The sequence below is a fragment of the Anolis carolinensis genome, chromosome 5 (genome assembly GCF_035594765.1).
Source record: "Anolis carolinensis isolate JA03-04 chromosome 5, rAnoCar3.1.pri, whole genome shotgun sequence".
Classification (NCBI taxonomy): domain Eukaryota; kingdom Metazoa; phylum Chordata; class Lepidosauria; order Squamata; family Dactyloidae; genus Anolis; species Anolis carolinensis.
Genome location: NC_085845.1, coordinates 179,100,875 through 179,120,143, shown reverse-complemented (window position 1 = coordinate 179,120,143; position 19,269 = coordinate 179,100,875). Strand labels below are relative to the sequence as shown.

Here is a 19,269-nt window from a genome sequence, read left to right as displayed (position 1 = left end):
AGAAAATGAATCACTAGCAAAGCATCAGTTACAAATAACAAATTACTTCTAATTCATAGCAATATTTTTCCAATATAAAATATGTGTATTCTTGCATGGTAATGGGTTGGACAAGATGGCCCTGGTTGCCTCCTCCAACTTTAAAATTCTGTGAATCTCAAAGCAGAACGTTACATTACAATGGTAACCTCACAAGAAATCCCATATATTCATTCCTTTTATTATAGTAATTTGCTAGTTGTGGGCACATGGCCTCCTTAAATGGTGTTGGAGGAATGAGTGCATGAAGATGACACTAAAGGCGTGTTTATTTCTCCAATTTACAGTCTGCAAATTATGGGACAATATGTTTTTTTCATGTTAGCCTGCTCTCTTTTGAGGTTAACAAGAAAGCTGTCTAGAAGAATAGCTTGCATTTTGAATGATGACCCAGAAATAGTCCAGATTGCCCCACGTAACCATGTTTTATAGGGTGAAATGCCTTTTTACATGTTGTGGCAGGTCTTGATTGCAGATATTTTGCATCCTGCTGAGAGGATTTGTGAACAGAAAGAGTTATGGATATTTCTTTGTATGTTCAGGTTACACGAAAAATGGGGGAAATATGTACTGTTAAACCATTGAGCTGCTGAACTTGCTTACTGAAAGGTCTGTGGTTCAATTCCAGAGAGCAGGGTGAGCCCCCGCTGTTAGTCCCAGCTTCTGACAACCTAGCAGTTCAAAAACATGCAAATGTGAGTAGATCAATAGGTACTGCTCTGGAGGGAAAGTAATGGCACTCCATGGAGTCATGCCAGCCAGATGACCTTGGAAGTGTCTATGGACAACACTCGCTCTTTGGCTTAGAAAAGGAAATGAGCACCAACCCCCAGAGTCAGACACGACTAGACTAAATATTAGGGGAAAGCCTTTACTTTTACCAATGTGCTGTTACAAGGTAACATGAGCTCTTTAGAAATATTAAATTAATCATCCTCTTCCTGAACTGTTTTAGTTTGAACTACTTATAAACCCAATAAGCCTAAATCCCATTTTTAGTCCAGACTAAAAAAAATAGGTACCGCTCCGGCGGGAAGGTAACGGCGCTCCATGCAGTCATGCCGGCCACATGACCTTGGAGGTGTCTACGGACAACTCCGGCTCTTCGGCTTAGAAATGGAGATGAGCACCACACCCCAGAGTCAGACATGACTGGACTTAATGTCAAGGGAAAACCTTTACCTTTAAGAAATAACTATTGAATCAGTTGAATTTGTGTGTTGACCATTCAATGCCATTCAAATATTCAGAAATTATTCAGCTAATCAATTTTGGTTAATTGGAAGTGAAATTTCATCAGTTTCAGCTGTCCTCTATCCCAAATAAAGGCTGTTTTAGGGTGTCCCCCCATTTTTAAAGGTCTAGTCTGAATTTTTTTTTATTGGCAATGTCTAAGACAGTAGTTCTTAACCTGTGGGTCCCCGGATGTTTTGGCCTACAGCTCCTAGAAATCCCAGCCAGTTTACCAGCTGTTAGGATTTCTGGGAGTTGAAGACCAAAACATCTGGGGCCCCACCGGTTGAGAACCACTGGTCTAAGAGATACCTTGGGACACACACACATACATGTGACCTGTAGGTCATGCAGTTCCTTCCTTTATATTATATCTTTATTTGTTGTGTTTTGGACATATTTTCCCCCATACCCAAAGGCTATTGAATGAAAAAGGGCACTTGTGCCCCCCCCCCCCCCCAAATAGGATGAAAAAGGGCACTTGCATCAGTGGTGCTGTCAAGAAATGAATTATGTATGTTTGCGTTATACACTGCATTATTAGGATATTTTTGCCACCATGCTATGTCTTACTGTAATGAAAGCATAAATATTAATTCTTCTTTTTAAAAGGAAGAGGATATATAACTAATTTAAGCAAATTCTCAACATTTGTTTATGTTTATGAAACAGATAGGGAGTAATTAGGGCAGTGTAAACAGTGTAAATAAAACATGACTTCAAGGAGAGGAAAAAAGACGGCTGCTGGCGGCACTGCTATTTACACACCATTTCTAAAGGTCAACACTTGCTTCTTCTTCCCATATCCTAATAAAAGCTGCCTTACACTCCTTTGCATAAAGGTTGGGGTCTTGTCTTAAGATCTTCCTATTCTTTAAACCCATTGCTTAAAGTCTACTTATCTAGCATTTAATAAAGTAGAAATCCACTTCTGTTTTGTAAATCCGTCTTTTCCCAAAGCAGAGGAAAGAGCTTTGGTCGGACCAAACAAAAATTGGCCAAACAGGGTTGCAGTCAGAGTGGGGTTGCTTGCCCAAAAGGAAGTTCACTTCTATAAAAAAACATAGGCCCTGCAATGTATATGTCATCATCATCATAGGCGATCCCTCATGGCCAAGTATGTATGTCTTCCAGAAGTAGAGTCTTGGCAGCAGGTCCATAAATAGGAGGGACCTATTTTGGATCTGCATAGTTTTTGCAATGAGGACATACATTTCCAGATGGAAGTTGATCCCAACAAGGGCTTGCTTGATGCACCTTCCTCTTGACACGTTTTTCCCTTTTGACCTCTATTTGTTCCGTTTCAAAATCTACAGCACTGTTGGTAACATCTGACCCCCAGTGAGAACACTCAAGGGCCAGGGCTTCCCAGTTCTCGGTGTTTATTCCACATTTTTAAGGTTAGCTTTAAACCCATCTTTAAACCTCTTTTGCCGTCCATCACCACTTTGATATATGTGTATCACATGCTATCACCTGCGGTATTTTTTGCTGCAGATGAAGCAGAAGTGGAAGGTATCTTTTAAATCTTTTTTTTATTAGCATTGAGCAAGGAACAACTTTATCTCTGACACAATAAAATGCAGAAAACCACAAAAGAGTGAAAAACATACTTGAGACCAGAATATTTTGGATGTTCTGATTTTTTGCGGGGGATTTTGGAATACCTGTATTTGCATACGAGTACTTAATGAGGTATCTTAGAGCTGGGACACAATGAAATTTGTTGATGTTTCATATACACTGCATACACATAGCTTCAAAGGTAATTTTATACACAATATTTTTAATGATTTTGTGCATGACTCCAAAGTTGCCCTGGGGTTTTCATGGCTGCGCAAACCCTTGCCTCTTGGATTCCAAGGCCACTACACAAACCACAACAACATGTTGCTGTTTTTCTTGTTGTGTGCCTTCAAGTTATTTCTGACTTATGGTGACGTAAGGTAAACCTATCATAGATTTTTCTTTGCAAGATTGGTTCAGAAGATTGCCATTGCTGCCCTCTGAGGCTGAGAGAGTGACTTGCCCAAGATCACCAAGTGGGTTTTCATGGCTGAGTGGTGATTCAAACCCTGGTTTCCAGAGTCTTAGTCCACCAAACCACTACACCACATTGGCCCATCCTGATCCACCTAATCATAATAACATACAAATGCGCATTGCTTTGAATTTATTAGTCCCAAGTAGAGCAGATCCATTAAATTAATAGAATTTCCATATATGGCGACTTTTTGAGTTACACTGATTCTATGAGTCTGCTCTAACCAGAAGTAATAACTGATTTTGAGTCATTATATCAGGAAAAAGAATATGCACAATTTTTTCAAAGTTTTTGGTGTGAATAACTTTTTTTTAAAAATTGCAAGCAGATGTGAAAAGCATCACAAAATGAACTTAAGGTTAGATAACCTGAATAGAACCATAACTGGCAGATTTGTCCATCTATATTGAACAAAAGCAGACTTAATGCACAGGTAAGATAAGCCCAATGAGTACTAGGAGTGTAGATCAGTCTTTTTTGTAAAGATCCTACCAGGTCCTTCAGTAAATGGGACTGTCGATATAATGACTCTGGTGAACTTATCAAGACAAGGATGAAAAGGACAAGATTTTCTTTTGGAAACCACTGTCCTTTTGTTACAGAACCACTGAAAAGCTTTTGTGAGAAAAATAAGCAAACCTTAAACTGTGCTGTGCCATATACCACTTAGAAACAGGTCAGGTTCCTATATAAAGAAAGCCTGCTTTTGCTAAGGAGTGAGTATCTGGGAAACGAAGCATCTATCCTTGTCTGATGTGCAAACAACAGTGTTGTAACTGTGTTTGCTTTTTGTGAAAAATTTTCCTGGATTTTTCTTTTACAGTGACGAGGATAGGCCTGAATGTGACCTTTTAGCACTTGTAAAAATAATGTGCAAAGGAATGAAGAGTCTTGCTCAAAGCAACTCTTGTGTGGAATGAAATGTTAATCTTACAAAAAGAGATTAATCTGGAACTAGCAGATTTGACTGAATTCGGCGCTTTTAAAGTTTCCCACACACTCTTACGTTTTTGCTATACAGGAAAAAGTAAATAAAACTCTTTCATGACAGTGGGATACATATACATTTAGAAAACATTTTGTTGTTGTTGTGTGCTTTCAAGTCATTTTCGAATGATGGTGCCCTCTAAGGCAAACCTATCATGAGGTTTTCATGGCAATTTTGTTCAGTGTGGGTTTGTCATTGCCTTCTGAGACTGAGAGTATCACTTGCTCAAAGTCACCCAGTGGGATTCTGTGGAACGATGGAAAAATAGGTATTTTCCAATCTTTAAAAAATATTAGGTAACTCAGCTTATTTTAATATGTAATTTAAATTATATAAGACTGAACATCCCTTCTCCAGAAATCCAAAATACCCCAAAATGCAAAATGGTCCACATGGGTGGCTGAAATAGTGAACCATTTGCTTTCTGGTGGTTTCATTCACAGAATTACTAAAATATCGTGTATAAACTACTTTCAGGCTTTGTCTATAAGGTGTACATGAAACGTAATTGAATTTTGTATTTAGTCTTGGATCCCATTTAAAAGATATCTCATTAAGTATGTATAAGCAAATACAGACTCATTAGTGTAATTGGACTTCTCAGTTTTACCCACCAAATATTCCACCTAATGGATATAAGATTGCTATCACAAATACATTTCACTTTCCTGTTACCCACAGTGTCTTTGAATATGGGTGGATTGCTAAAACAGACAAAGGTTGCATCCACCCTGTTGAATTAATGCAATTTGACACCACTTTAATTGCCAGTGCTGTGGGTTTGAGACAGTTGTTGTTTTATAAGGTCTTTAGCCTTCTCTGTCAAAGAATGCTGGTGCCTTACCAAACTATAACACTGATGATCCTGCAATATTGAGTCATGGCAGTTAAAGTGGCATCAATCTGCATTAATTCTACTGTGTAGATGCACCTAAAGGGCAACTTAACAAATGTATTGTCTCTTTAAGACGGTAGTGAACAACTGTTTTCCTCCAGATGTTTTTGACAGCAGCGCCCAGTATTCCTCATTACCACTCACTACATGTTTTGAACAATCTCCATCAGTCTCAGTTAGGTAGTCGTTTGAACCTTGTGTCAAGTCAAGCAAAGCTTCCATGACTTGGTTGTCTGGTTCTAAGCATACTGTTAGTTTGAATAAAAGATTTGCTGAAACATGTTGAACAGGTCATCTTTTTTTAGTGTAAGCACTACACTACAAAGTGCCAGAGTGCCAGTATGGGGTTGTAGTTTGAGCATTCACTTTAGGGCTATGCCTTTGGAGACCAGGGTTTAAACCCCCATTTGGTTACATGAACTTGGGCACTGTTGTTGGAGTCCAAGTCACACTCTCTCGGCCTCTAAAGAAAACAAAGGCAACCCCACTCTGAACAAATCTTGCCAAGAAAACCATGCAATAGGGTCACCATAGGGTCTCCATACATTGCAAATGACTAGAAGGCACACAACAATGACCCCATCCCTATTATTTCCATGTTATTTCCACCTTTAGTGTTCAGACGTCATCTCCAAGGAAACATCTATTTTGTTAACTGACTGTATTGTCAATCAAAGTATCTGGCCACGATGAAGATTTAATGTAGGGATATGGACTGTATTTCTCTCTGAACAATGTTAAATAATGCCTCCCATCATCCTTTTCCATTAACTATTCCAGTTACAGCTGAAGTAGTTCAAAATCAGCTGATCCTTGATTTGAGAGTTGCTGTTGAACATGTGTTTAACATTCAGTATTTTAAGCACTTGCACCATTGAAGGTTTTTTTTTTTTACTAAAAGCCTTCAGAAGATAATTAAAAATGCAGCCCACAGTAATATCCAATAATTGAAATGGCAAAGAGGAAAAAATCAAAACATAGTGTGTGTTTGTTTATTGGAGCTACTGAAGATACCACCCGGCTGGGGTGTCTTTCTTTGCTTAGAGGGGAAAGCAGCATGTTCCTCCAATAGATAATTACTTTTTTAATGTTTCAGTTTAGATTAAGAGGCAGGCATTTTAGTTTTGTTTTGAGACTGAAAGAAAAAGAAAAAAGCCACTATGTCCTATCTCCCTTCTGCAGAGGTGTTTTGCAGTTTTCATACAGATTTTTTTATGATAAGTATTAAATATGACCTAGTTTGTTTAAATACTATGCCAGTCTCTTACCGAGCACAATTCAGTCACGGATACTAACCTTTAAAGCCTTTAAACGGCTTGGGGTCTAACTGCCTCCCTCCCGCCCTCCAGCCAAAGACTGTCCAGCTGTTGTGATCATAATCATGGTAGTCCCAAGACCTTTTGCTTTCTGAGCGAGATCTTTCCATCAAGATACATACATATATATAAAGACGGTCAAATTATTTTGGCATCTAGAATAGAAAATCTCTTCTCCTGGTCCCAGGCAATTTAGTAGCAGCAGAAGTAGATAATAAGAAGGAGGAAGAGGAGATGAAAGAGGATGAAGAGGAAGAGAAGGTGAAAGAGAAGGAAAAATAAGAAGAGAAAGGAGAAAGATGATGCAAAGTGAAGCATCTGTCTTAGGCGCTAGATCAGGCATGGGCAAACTTGGGCCCTCCAAGTGTTTTGGACCTACCGGCTGTTAGGAGTTTGGGAGACACTTGGAGGGCCCAAGTTTGCCCATGCCTGCACTAGATGCTACAAGATGATGGGGACAGCAAAGAAATATAGAAAGAGAAACTTACGAAACCCACAATGTGTACTAAACCATATTGTAATTGTCCATTATGATTAGGCCCTATTGATAATCTTGTATCTTCTGTATATGGAATAGGGAGGGATGACATTTGATCTATTTTAATTTCATGTGAGTAATCGAGGCATTTTATTTGAGCAGTATATTTTAGGCTCACCCTCACAAAGATCCCAGATCAGCATCCTGAGACATTTTACTCCCAATAGCATCCTAAGGCTGTCCCAAAAGTAAGACTGGTCTTATCTAGCCATTGTTAACTTTTCTTCCACCCTATACTCCCTTTTAACTGCCTGTACTACTACTTTAGCAACATCAAGATGAGAACTGTGGAAGCCTTGATTTGTTGTTGGGGTGCAACTTCCAGGATTTCTCACCATGCTATTTATTTTACTTCATTAATTTACTGCTTTTAGAAACATCTAGTAGTTGTCGTTCAGTAACATTTGGGGCTACACTATTCCCAACCCTTCTATAAACCCTTCACATCTTTTTAATGGGAATTTGCCACTCCATGTGTTTTGATTGCCAAAGATCTGGAGTTGAAGTGTATCTCCGTGTATGTTATTTATTGCTGCAATGCATATCCTATTCTTCAAATAATTCCCAGAGTATATCTTTCCATGAAAATTTCCCTTTGACAGTCTAGATGTCTCTCCTTTCCTCTCAATCACATTTCAGCATCTCCCGTTTTTCATTGAAAAAGGAGATACTGATTATCATGGACATTGACTTACTTAATGGTTGAGCCAATATTGTTTTAGGTCTGTTGAATTAGGATTGCAGAGAGCTTCTTCAAGGAGTTATAACCAAGAGGTGGAATATCCTTTCCAGGTTGGCTCCTTTCCAACTAATCTGATGTCCTCTTGGCTTCAGGAAAGATCTTTCTTTGTGCCCAAGCTTTCTAGTATAGTATTTCAGAACTTTTTGCCCTCCACACATTGTGGCCTCAGCCTCCAGAACCCCAGCCACATACTATGTGGAAAGCTGGAGATTTGGGGAGTTTGAGGTCTAAACATCTAGATCCGTGGTTCTCAACCTGTGGGCCCCCAGGTGTTTTGACCTACAAACTCTCAGAAATCCCAGCCAGTTTACCAGCTGTTAGGATTTCTGGGAGTTGAAGGCCAAAACATCTGGGAACCCACAGGTTGAGAACCATTGATCTAGATGCCCACTGGTTGAGAACTGCTGTTGAAGTAAATCATTGGCCACCATCCAAAGGACAATCTCTGTATAAAACTTCTCTTTCCATCTCCAAAGGAGAAAGTCTGAAATATTTAACGACTTATTGGAACCATCTGAGCACTATAGTATGGCTGCCCCAAAAGAAGTCTCTGCCTAGGACCTCAAAATGAGGTCCTCCAGTCATTCAACTGAAGGCAAGAATCAACAAAGCTATTCTAGAACACAAGATTACAAGCAGTATGCTGTTCTTTCATAAGTGGCTATCTCATTTTGCCTAATGTTAGAGCCATGTTAGATCATAAGACTGTACTACCAAGAATTCAAATCCTCTAAGACTCTTATTAAATGTAATTTTGAAATCTGTAAAGGTAAATAATATCTACTCAGCTATTGTATTTGGTATCTTGTTCAGTTCTGATACTCTTCTAGATGTGTGTGATTTATGAGTCAGTTCATATGTGAAATGTAAGCAGAAGAAAGATTACAGGGGGCATTATATTTTGGTTGGCTGAAGCCCAAAGACTGTCAAATCATTTCTGACAGTTTTTCTTCTTCTTTCTGATGAGAGATGTTTAAGAAATCTGCTGTCATTATTTTTGAATTATTTAATGACTTGAATGATGCTTTAAAAATAATGTAATGATTGGAGTCCATCACTCATTTTTCATTTTATTTCTTGTCAGTAATACGTAGGAATCCATTTGGGATGGACATCTGCTGCCGGAAGGGGTCACGAAGTCCCCTGCAGGAACTCTACAACCCAACACAGGTGAGCCTTATAATGTTGCAGCAACAATTGTACTCACAGCTCACACAGATGCCTCCATTTCCTTTTTCTCCCTTGAAACATTTTATACTTTATAATGCAGTGTACTAAAACAACAGAAAGGCTTTGCTCTTCCCTTGCAAAATGATGTTGCTTATCTGAGAGCTCCAATGAATTCTTATCTTCTTTGGAGAAGGAAATGCTGAAGAGATAATACATATACACATAACACATCTTAGTCTTTTAATGCTGTTTTTCTTTCAGGATATTATTTGCAGGCAACCTGCTGGTAGCTGAAATACTGCAAGAAGCCCAGGGAATTCATAATGGCTCCCAACTGTAACAAGAGTTAGGAAAAGTACTGTAATTCCCCAGAATCCTCCTACTTGCGGGGCAGTTAATGGGCGATTCTAGGAAATGTCATCCAAAAAAACTAACATTGTTAAGCTTTGATGAAAATATGGATGTTTTTGTTCACCTAGTATTCAGGGTGTTCTTTGATTGTATGTGAACTAGAAATCCCAGCAACTACAACTTTCAAATGACAAAATCAACCTCCCTCTAGCCTCACCAGTATTCAAATTTGGATGTATCGAGTATTTGTGCCAAATTTGTTCCAGTGAATGAAAATACAGTAGAGTCTCACTTAACCAACATAAACCAGCCGGCAAAATGTTGGATAAGCGAATATGTTGGATAATAAGGAGGGATTAAGGAAAAGCCTATTAAACATCAAATTAGGTTATGATTTTACAAATTAAGCACCAAAACATCATGTTATACAACAAATTTGACAGAAAAAGTAGTTCAGCACGCAGTAATGCTATGCAGTAATTACTGTATTTACGAATTTAGCACCAAAATATCACGATGTATTGAAAACATTGACTACCAAAATGCGTTGGATAATCCAGAACGTTGGATAAGCAAATGTTGGATAAGTGAGACTCTACTGTACATCCTGCATATCAGATATTTACATTATGATTCATAACAGTAGCAAAATTACAGTTATGAAGTAGCAACAAAAATAATTTTATGGTTGGAGGTCACCACAACATGAGGAACTGTATTAAGGGGTCACAGCATTAGGAAGGTTGAGAACCACTGGTGTAAAGCATATAGATGATGACTGGAGTTGATTAGGCATCAAACTCTATGTGATAAAGAACATTTTTAGAGTTTCAATAACATACTATTTCAAACATTCACACATACTAGTTCAGAATCAGACAAGTAGGAAACCTATCCTTTGTAGATGTGGTTGAATCCCCAGTTTCCATCTGTCCTGGACAAGCTAAAGTGACAAGTATGTTGGGAGTAGTAGTTCACCAGGACAATATTTCCCATCCCTGAGTCAGAAAAAAAGAAAGTACATATATCCCTCATATTCATGGGACTAGTATCCATCGTTTCATTTATCCACAATGATCCAAATATGTCTTCTCAAGTCCATTTCTAGGCCCTCAGGCACAACTTTATGGTATTTTGGGGCTGGAAATTCTTTGTTTCAATTTAATTTGATATGACCTATGGTATACTTTATCCATATGGCATCCAGGAACATATCTTCCACAGACCTAGGGGTAGTATTCTATTCAATTGGATAACATTTTCCTATTGCTTTGTGTTGGTGCAATTCCGAACTGTTTATAGTGAATAGTACTGATGTACAGATCCCACCGTGATCATAGTCGATGCATTATTGCCCATCTTTTCTTCGCGGTGGCCAGTGATAACTTAGTAGTACAACTGTAATTGTGTTCAAATGGTGAAGAAGAATCCAGGATACGTGTCTACTTGGCTAGTTTTATCTCAGCATAATGGAACACATGTGTCAGGATGTTTTCAAGTGTCAACATCTGAATCTCTTTTCCTTAATGTACCATTGAGCTTCTATTTGGTGGCAAAGTTGGTATACTAGTCCGGACATAGCAGCTCTTCCTGTTACCAGTGCAGAGGAAGTACTGCTACTGAGAAGGAAAAAAATACCAGCCCAACCATTAAACATATTTATTAAGGTTTAACAGCTGCCTGTTATATATTTATTCCATAATGAATCACATTTTGTAAAACTCGGTCAGCTATTAGGGGAAGTGACTCGTAATAAATCTCACTCATTAGATTTAACAAGCCACTAAATGATACAAATCTGACTTGATTATGGAAAGAATCACCACAAGGCTTGCCAATTGAGCTCTCCCAAGCGATTCTCATTTTTTCCCCAGAAAGGACCAGTGACAGGTGAGAGATGTGTATTCGCCATGATATGGGAACGGAACGTCTTTGCTCTTGCTTTTTGGTATGCTTTTGCCATGCATTCAGCTGCTAATGTGAGCTCACTATACAAGTCACCATTTTACTCGAGGAAGTTAGGAAGGGGTCGGAAGAATGTCATTTTCATAGTTCTCAGTTAGTCTTGCTAACTGGAAATTGTGCATAAGACGTTCACTAAGAAGAAAGTTAGCTTGCCAAAAAGGGGAAAATAATAAAACCTCAAAATGATTGCTTGAAGAAACAAGCTGTGCCCTCTCTGACTTATCACCTCCGAGGTTTGCTGGAAATGCTCAATATGTGCTTGCTACTTTTCTGTTCCCATTTCCATAGGTAATGTGGTAAGATAGGAACATACAAAAGCCATCCTGGTGTTTGTAAAGGGTTTCTGCCCTTCTATATATGAGCTCCACTCAGAGCTACACAGTCTCCTCCTCCGTCTCTTCCCTTGCTAGATACGTCTTGACAAAATATTCTGCATTAGGATTCTTTCCACATCTTCCTCTTGGAGGGAGCCAAGTAGAGTCAATGTTTGAATAAGGCCAGAGTTTCTCACAGCCACTGTTGTACTAAGCGGATGACATTTTTCACACATAAAGAATCTCCATCAGTACACTGGCATCTTCTGTTCATAACACATTAAGGGCAGGTCAAGAAGTGGGAGCGGCTGGAAGGGAGAGAGGAGAAGAAAGACTCAGCCTCATATTCGGCTGCCTTTTGGACAGCGTTTGTATATGTATGAGGGCCATACATGGCTGTATTCCGGCAGACGCTGTACTGTTGACATTCACAGTTCATTTCAAAGGAGTGAAAATAGCAAAGGAACACTGGGCAGAGGAGAGAGGTGAAGTGAGGTGATGGTAGGTTGCCTTTCTGAATTTTCCAGTTGTCTTTTTGTTGAGTGGTTTAGTACTGCGATATTTCTCTATTCATAGAGTGACACAAAACCTTAGATACTACTTTTAAAAAATATCTGCTTTATCATTAAATGCCAGTGCCAGGCCAAGTCATTTTGCTGCCTGAAGTGAAGAACAACATGCCACTTCCATTTCCCATAGTTAATTGGGAAGATGGTAGAAATACTTTTGTCTGGTGGTGTCTAGCACCTCTGCTGTCTGTGAGGTGATGAATCACTTTGGATTTTAGTATGAACTTTAAAAGAGCTATCCAAGTGGCCGAACCCTTCTCAGTAATAGTGCCCAGCTCCTTGGACAATTTCTTTTAGGTTTGAATTAAAACCCAGGATAGATTCACCTCCAATTCACAGGAGCCACTAGTTGGTACTGCTTACGATAGGATAGAACTTTCTACTTCTGTGAAGGAAGTGGACTAGCTTAGGAAAAGCAGTGTAAGTCAGCCAGTGGCATGCAGGGGAATTGGCGAACCTTGTTAACTATCATACAGGTGTGCACTAGAGGCCACTGGGCAAACCTTAGAATCTCACAGTTGGAAGAGACCACAAGGCACATCTAGTCCAATCCCCTGCTGTACATGAATATGAAGCCAAAGACTCCTGAAACATGTCCATCCAGCCTCTGCTTGAAGACCTCCATCTTTGTAGTCCACTACCTTCTGAAATAATCCATTCCACTGTTGAACACCATTTAACATCAGGGAGTGGTTCCTGATGTATAATAAATCACTTTTATTGAATCCATTGATTTGTGTCCTGGTTTCTGAACCTGTAGAAAGTATGTTTGCTCTATCTACTACATGGTATTCCTTCATATCACAATACAATCTTCTCTTCTTCAAGCTAAGGATAACCAGCTACTTTAACATTTCCTCATAGAGCTAGTTTTCCAAAACTGTGATGATCTTGGCCACGTTCGGACATGTTCCAACTTGTCAGTATCCTTCTTGAACTATGTGTTGCACAGCACTGGACACAGTATTCCAGGTGAAGTCTGACTAAAACAGAATAGGACTGTACTGTTACTTCCCTCAAATCTGGACACTATGTTCATGTTGATACAGCCTAGAACTGCACTGTTTTATTTGGCTGTGGCATATCCTTTGACCCAGCTTCTTGTATCTTTTAGCATGCTATTGCTGCTCTGATCACCTGAGCTGGGAAAAGGACTTGGCAAATTCAGTCCTTCACCTTGCCTCACCCTCTCATCTTTCATTATTATTTCTAGCAGAGAGGTTGAAAGAAAGAGGCTTCAGCAGTGGGAAACAGATTTTAGGGTGGATGTGAATGCTGATGTTGTGCTGCTGTTGCTTCTCTTCGGACTGTCTCAGAACGTATCCTTACACTGATCTTGGCAATTCCAAAGTGAATGCATTCAAGAGCCAAAGAACAACATTTGGGAATATTGTTACAAAAAACACTATTGACTCCTAGAGGTCCCAAAAATGGCCCTAGGGTTGCATGCAGCCACTAAGCCCAGGCTGTGGCGCAGGTGGGAGAGCAAGCCAGCTGCAACCAGCTGCAATGAATCACTCTGACCAGGAGGTCATGAGTTCGAGGCCTGCTCGGAGCCTATGTTTGTCTTGTCTTTGTTCTATGTTAAAACAATGTTTGTGAATGTTTGCCTATATGTGTAATGTGATCCGCCCTGAGTCCCCTTCGGAGTGAGAAGGGCGGAATATAAATGCTGCAAATAAATAAATAAGTAAATAAATAAATAAGCTACATTTTGCCCACCTCTGTTCTAAAGCTTTATACAGTCAAGTGGTCAAAGTGACAAGTTCTGCCTTCCTTGGAGTTTGTGAAAGTGACTTTTCTAGAATACAGCTCCCGGAATCTTAACATTTTATTTAAAGACTGACTGCACTCCCACACTTCCCTCTGTTTATAGAAAAACCTATGTAGAGCCTTGAAATCAACAACATAATGCCATATCTGTATAGCTACTGCTGTAACAGTCTGGAGAAACGGATAGGTGAATTTTCACATACGGCAATTAAAAGTCAGATTGAATGGAATGAGAAATACCTTACTTCTTGTTTCTTGTTTGTATTTTAAGACCTTGGAGTCTAAATAGGCAGACTTGTGTTTGCAAAGTGTATTCTTAGAAAAGCAACACGAATTGTAGCATCTTGTAATTTGTGTGGCCTTGTAGGGACTGCACTGGTCTAAAAATAAGTTAATTACCCACCAGCCCACAGAGCTTAAATCAAGCAAGGTTCCACATTTGGCAACAACATATTTGAGGCTTGAGTGCATCTGTGGGTGTCACTGATCTTTTCACTCCCCTTTGAGAGCAGACCCAAATCATAAGCAGTTAGTGACAAGATTTGGCAGGGTAACTGGAGAGAAAATTACAACCCTTCTCCAGGAAAGGTCTTGAACCTGTTAGTCTATGTAGGAAAAAAATCCTAATCAGATATTAAAGACATTTCCTTTGCATAACAATTTTCAAAACCTTTTAAAATAAGTGAATTAAAAATACCGAGCAACAAACTCTGGAAAACTTTGGACTTGTTTAGTTCCTTTTGTTGTCCTTGTGAGCCTTTAAATCATTTCTGTCTTATGACAACCCAAAGGTAAACATATCTTGGGATTTTCTTGCCGAGATTTGTTCAGAGACAGTTTGTCATTGTCTTTCTGTGGCTGAGTGGGGATTCAAATACTGGTCTCTCAGCATACTAGTCCAACATTCAAATGCGTACTATACTTGTTTGCTTTTACAGTAGAGTCTCACTTATCTAAGCTAAACGGGCCTGCAGAACCTTGGATAAGCGAATATCTTGGATAATAAGGAGGGATTAAGGAAAAGCCTATTAAACATCAAACTAGGTTATGATTTTACAAATTAAGCACGAAAACATCATGTTATACAACAAATTTGACAGAAAAAGTAGTTCAGTACACGGTAATGTTATGTTGTAATTACTGTATTTACGAATTTAGCACCAAAATATCATGATATATTGAAAACATTGATTACAAAAATGGTTTGGATAATCCAGAACCTTGGATAAGCAGAGCTTGGATAAGCGAGACTCTACTGTATTTCCACTAGCCATAATACAAATGATACGTGGTGCCCGTATTTACTACATACTACTTTTTAGAAATTCTGAAACATTTAAGAGCAAGATTGAGATACAGTAATACCTTAATTTAAGAATTTAATTCATTGAGTGAGGGTTTGTAAGTTAAAGTGTACTTGTGTTGGGACATTCTTATGTAGAGGTTCTGCTTTACTATGTGAATCTCATGTCTGGGAGAGATATAAGTGAAATGAATAAAATACACCAGGCAGCTCGTTGTCACTGGTGCTGAGACATAGAACCTCAATGAAAGTAGAAAAATACGAATTTTAAAAACTGCTATTTTATAACTTGAGAGAATACCTCTCTAAGAAGTTGACCATAGAATGGCAGTGGAGAACCTAGAGATTCGTAGAGAGGTGCTTTCTCTAGCAATCTGTGTGTCCTCTAAAATAACTCTATAGTTAATTTCCAAAAGAAGTTGACCAGTAAAGTTGCCTTGAAGGGCCTAGGGATTCTGAGAAAGAATGTATTAATTAAATCTATTAATGATTGAATCTGCAAAAGTTACACCTACAAATGAGAAGAGCTGGCTCTAAGTAACATTTATATCTTGCTTTTTCTGTCAGCATTGAAGATGGCATACATGGTCCTCCTTCTGCCCGATATTTGGAGCAGAAATGTAGACCTAAATAATGAAGCTTATTTTGGTCTCATACTAAAAGAATCAGTCTAATTCAGAATGTATTACCTGGAAGCAGGAAGATAGTACAATCCCTATATTCAAAAGGGATACGTTCTTGAACTTACAGTGGGAACATGAAACTACGAATAATTGTGAACCCTACTGAAATGAATGATTTTCCACCAGAAAGTGCCATATAATCGTGCTAGGGAACCTAGCAAATTCCTAGAAACATGTACTCTAGGGATTTTCTAGGTTCTTCAAGATGACCTTGTTGTAACTTCTAGTGGAACTGTATCACTGGAAGGATCTAGAAAATTCCTGTATTGTCAGGTGTGGGTCATTGAAACTGTGGGTACTGCTGGATATTTATCTCATAGCTACAGAGATTGTACTGTGTGTCTTGGAAAAGCAACAGACCCTTAGAGATTTGGACTTCAGGAAAGGAAGTTCGACTTCTGCTTTTTGTAGTACAGAACACCTAGAAAATGCACCTATTGCCTTTGTAGAGGCAATATCCCATCTTCCCTGTTTCTGCTTGGAAGAAAAGAGCAAAAGATTTGCAGAAGAAGGTTATGGTGTGATAAATCATTTCTAATTCACACATGTCTCTAAGCCATGAGTACAGGCTGGGACTTTACCTTCAAAGTCAACTTGTAAGAACAAGTAATATTTTCTTCCTGGTGGCTTACTGTTCCCTTAATATAATCTCTTTAAAAAGAATATCACTCCAGCCTTATTCATGAATTTCCTATTACTTTCCTGTGCCTAGAGATCAGCAAACCACAAAAGATGTCCTTCATAGCAATAGAAAATTGCAGAGTAATTGAGATTTTAGCCTTTTGTGGCAAAAGAAGATAACAACTCCGGCCTTTAAGTACAAACTCGAGAGCAAAAATCGCAAGCCGTTTTCATCTTCGTCTTCTATCTGCTTTTGCAAAACCAGTTACCGTCAGGGAATACTACTGATAATGTATTTAAATTGAGAGAATTTACATTTCAGAACAGTAAATTGGGACACTGTGTTTTTTTAATTGAATATGCCAGTACCTACATGTGGTCACAAAAGCCCTCTTTGTGGCAATACTATTGTGACCCATCACAATGCTTTCTGTTACTTTCAGCTCAGCTATAAACATATATTAGATGTTAGAATATTGTTTTCTAAAAGTAGCAAGGTCTTATTAGCAGTTACTTTTAAAAAGGGGTTATAACTCATTTCTAAGATTCCTCTTCTTTTTTCATGAACATATCTTTAGAAATAGAAAACAGTCCTAAATTATGCCGAATAACCTTATCAAAAAGAATATGGAGTAAATGTTACACATTTTGCTTCTTTAAGAAGGAAACAATATTACAGGTTATTATTAAGTAATGGTTACTTTGACAATTACTTTGCTGTTACATCTAGAAGCATCATGTTAGAACAAGTGAGATAAACTTTGGCATGTCCATGGACTAATTTTCTGTCCCTGAGATGCTTTGGAGGTTGCACAAACTGCCAAAATGGTCAGAAACAAAACCAAACAATTCCCAGATCTTGCCATAAAATTACTTCTACTTTGGAAAAATTGATATTTTTCCAAATACTTTTTTATAATTGAAAAATGGGTAAATGGCAAACAGCATAGCCCCTGCTCCTTTAAATTCTATTTGAAAGGTTCATTTCCACTCCCAGAGAAGCACTTCTCTTTCTCTTTTTGTCCTTGAAAGTATAGTCTGGAACAGGCATGGGCAAACTTTGGCTGGTAGGCTGTTAGGAATTGTGGGAGTTGAAGTCCAAAACACTTGGAGAGCCAAAGTTTGTCCATCCCTGGTCTTGAGAGACCAAGAACAACACAACTGATGTGGGAAACTACATGTGGCTCCAGAGGCCATATTCTTTCTAAACCCCCAAAAGGTATATAGTACTAAAATACTGTACTACAATGCAGAAATTATGAATTGTTAGGTGAGGCATTATGAATGCTTTCAAAAATTAAAGCCAGAAGAAAAACTTGAAGTGGCAATAGGCTGTCTGCCCAATGATGCAGTCTCTGGCCATTTTATTACTTTTCAATGTATGGCATATTTGTGTATGTGTCTCCAAGTTGCCTGTCAACTTATGGCCACCCTATGAATTTCACAGGGTTTTCTTAGACAATGAATACTCAGAGATTGTTTTGCTAGCTCATTCCTTAGATATTGTCATGTGCCAAGGCTCTCCCTGTATCAAGGGCTGAGGTTTATTCAGACATACACAAAATTAGTCAAGACCGTATTTTCTTATAAGGAAAACTAAAACCTTGAGTCTTTTGAAGGTTTGACCAACAAATCAAAATTGTAGTGCACAACTGGAATAAATGAGGAACATAAGCCAAGGTAAGAAGTCCAATTAATGTAGATAAGCAGAGTACTTCTTAGCCAGTTCAGGAGCAAGGATAAACAATAGCCAAAGTTACAAACCAATAGTCAGATGTCAGGAATTAACTGATCATGGTTCTTAGAATAATGTCCAAGAGTTCAAAAGTGAGAGTTCTAAAGTCAAGCCAGATAGTCACGGGTCAAACTGATGTCCAAGTCCATAAATCAAATGTAGGAAGTTAGTTCCAAATTCAGAGTCAGGTTTTCAGGATACAACAAGGTCTGAACTAGTATTACATGAACAAAGTCAGGGTCCATAATTCTAACCCAAAAGCAACAGAGTCAAGATCCAGGACAGGAGTACCAAAGTACAACATTATCTGCTACCAAAGAGCTATCTCTTCCAGACCCCCTTTTATCCAGAGATCTCAGCTGCTGTTCATTTCAGCAAGCCCTCACAGATCATCCTGTGATGCTTTCCTTGAGAAGGAGGTCGGGATAACCCATTCCAAGCTTGGTGCAACACTTAGAAGAATCCTCTTCTGCTGAAGACCTGCCTTCAGCAGCAATCGGGCCAGGCCAGACAAGCTGCTGGCCATGATAAATATATTGCCTACATTACTTGGGATTCATTTACTGTCTCCTATCCAAGTACTAACCAAAGTTGATCCTGCTTGGCTTTCAAGATCAGACAGAATCTAGTAGCTTTTGGGTTCTTCTGCAGTAACTACTGATATTGATTTGCTTTCCAAATGCTTAATGCAATGTAGATGGCTCTTCTCACAACAGACAGGTGAAAATTAGTATATATGTGGCCAAGCAACATCAGAATGTGGCTAAGATGACAAAAGTTATGAGTGTGGAAGAATAGACAAGCAAAGAGGTTGCAGCAGTTTCCTTTTGCCTGAATCTACTGGGGAAAGCAAGCCTCCTGTTCTCCACTATTCCTACAGTTAGTCCTTTGAATTCAGTTTGTACCGATGAAATAAGAATAAAAGAAAACAGGTGGAAGGAGGAGAGAAATAAATTTTTAAAATGGTATGACAAAGGATTAATTTGAACT

General features: G+C 38.7%; 1 protein-coding gene across 2 annotated transcripts in view; it reads left to right on the top strand.

Moving 5' to 3' along the window:
• Positions 1-19,269, top strand: part of chst11 (carbohydrate sulfotransferase 11) — a 231,679-nt gene that overhangs the window by 104,700 nt on the left and 107,710 nt on the right. For both annotated transcript variants that reach the window (XM_008110592.3, XM_003220911.4), the window contains exon 2: positions 8,880-8,965. In XM_008110592.3, the coding sequence (XP_008108799.1) occupies positions 8,880-8,965 (86 nt within the window). The remainder of the gene's footprint in view (positions 1-8,879; positions 8,966-19,269) is intronic.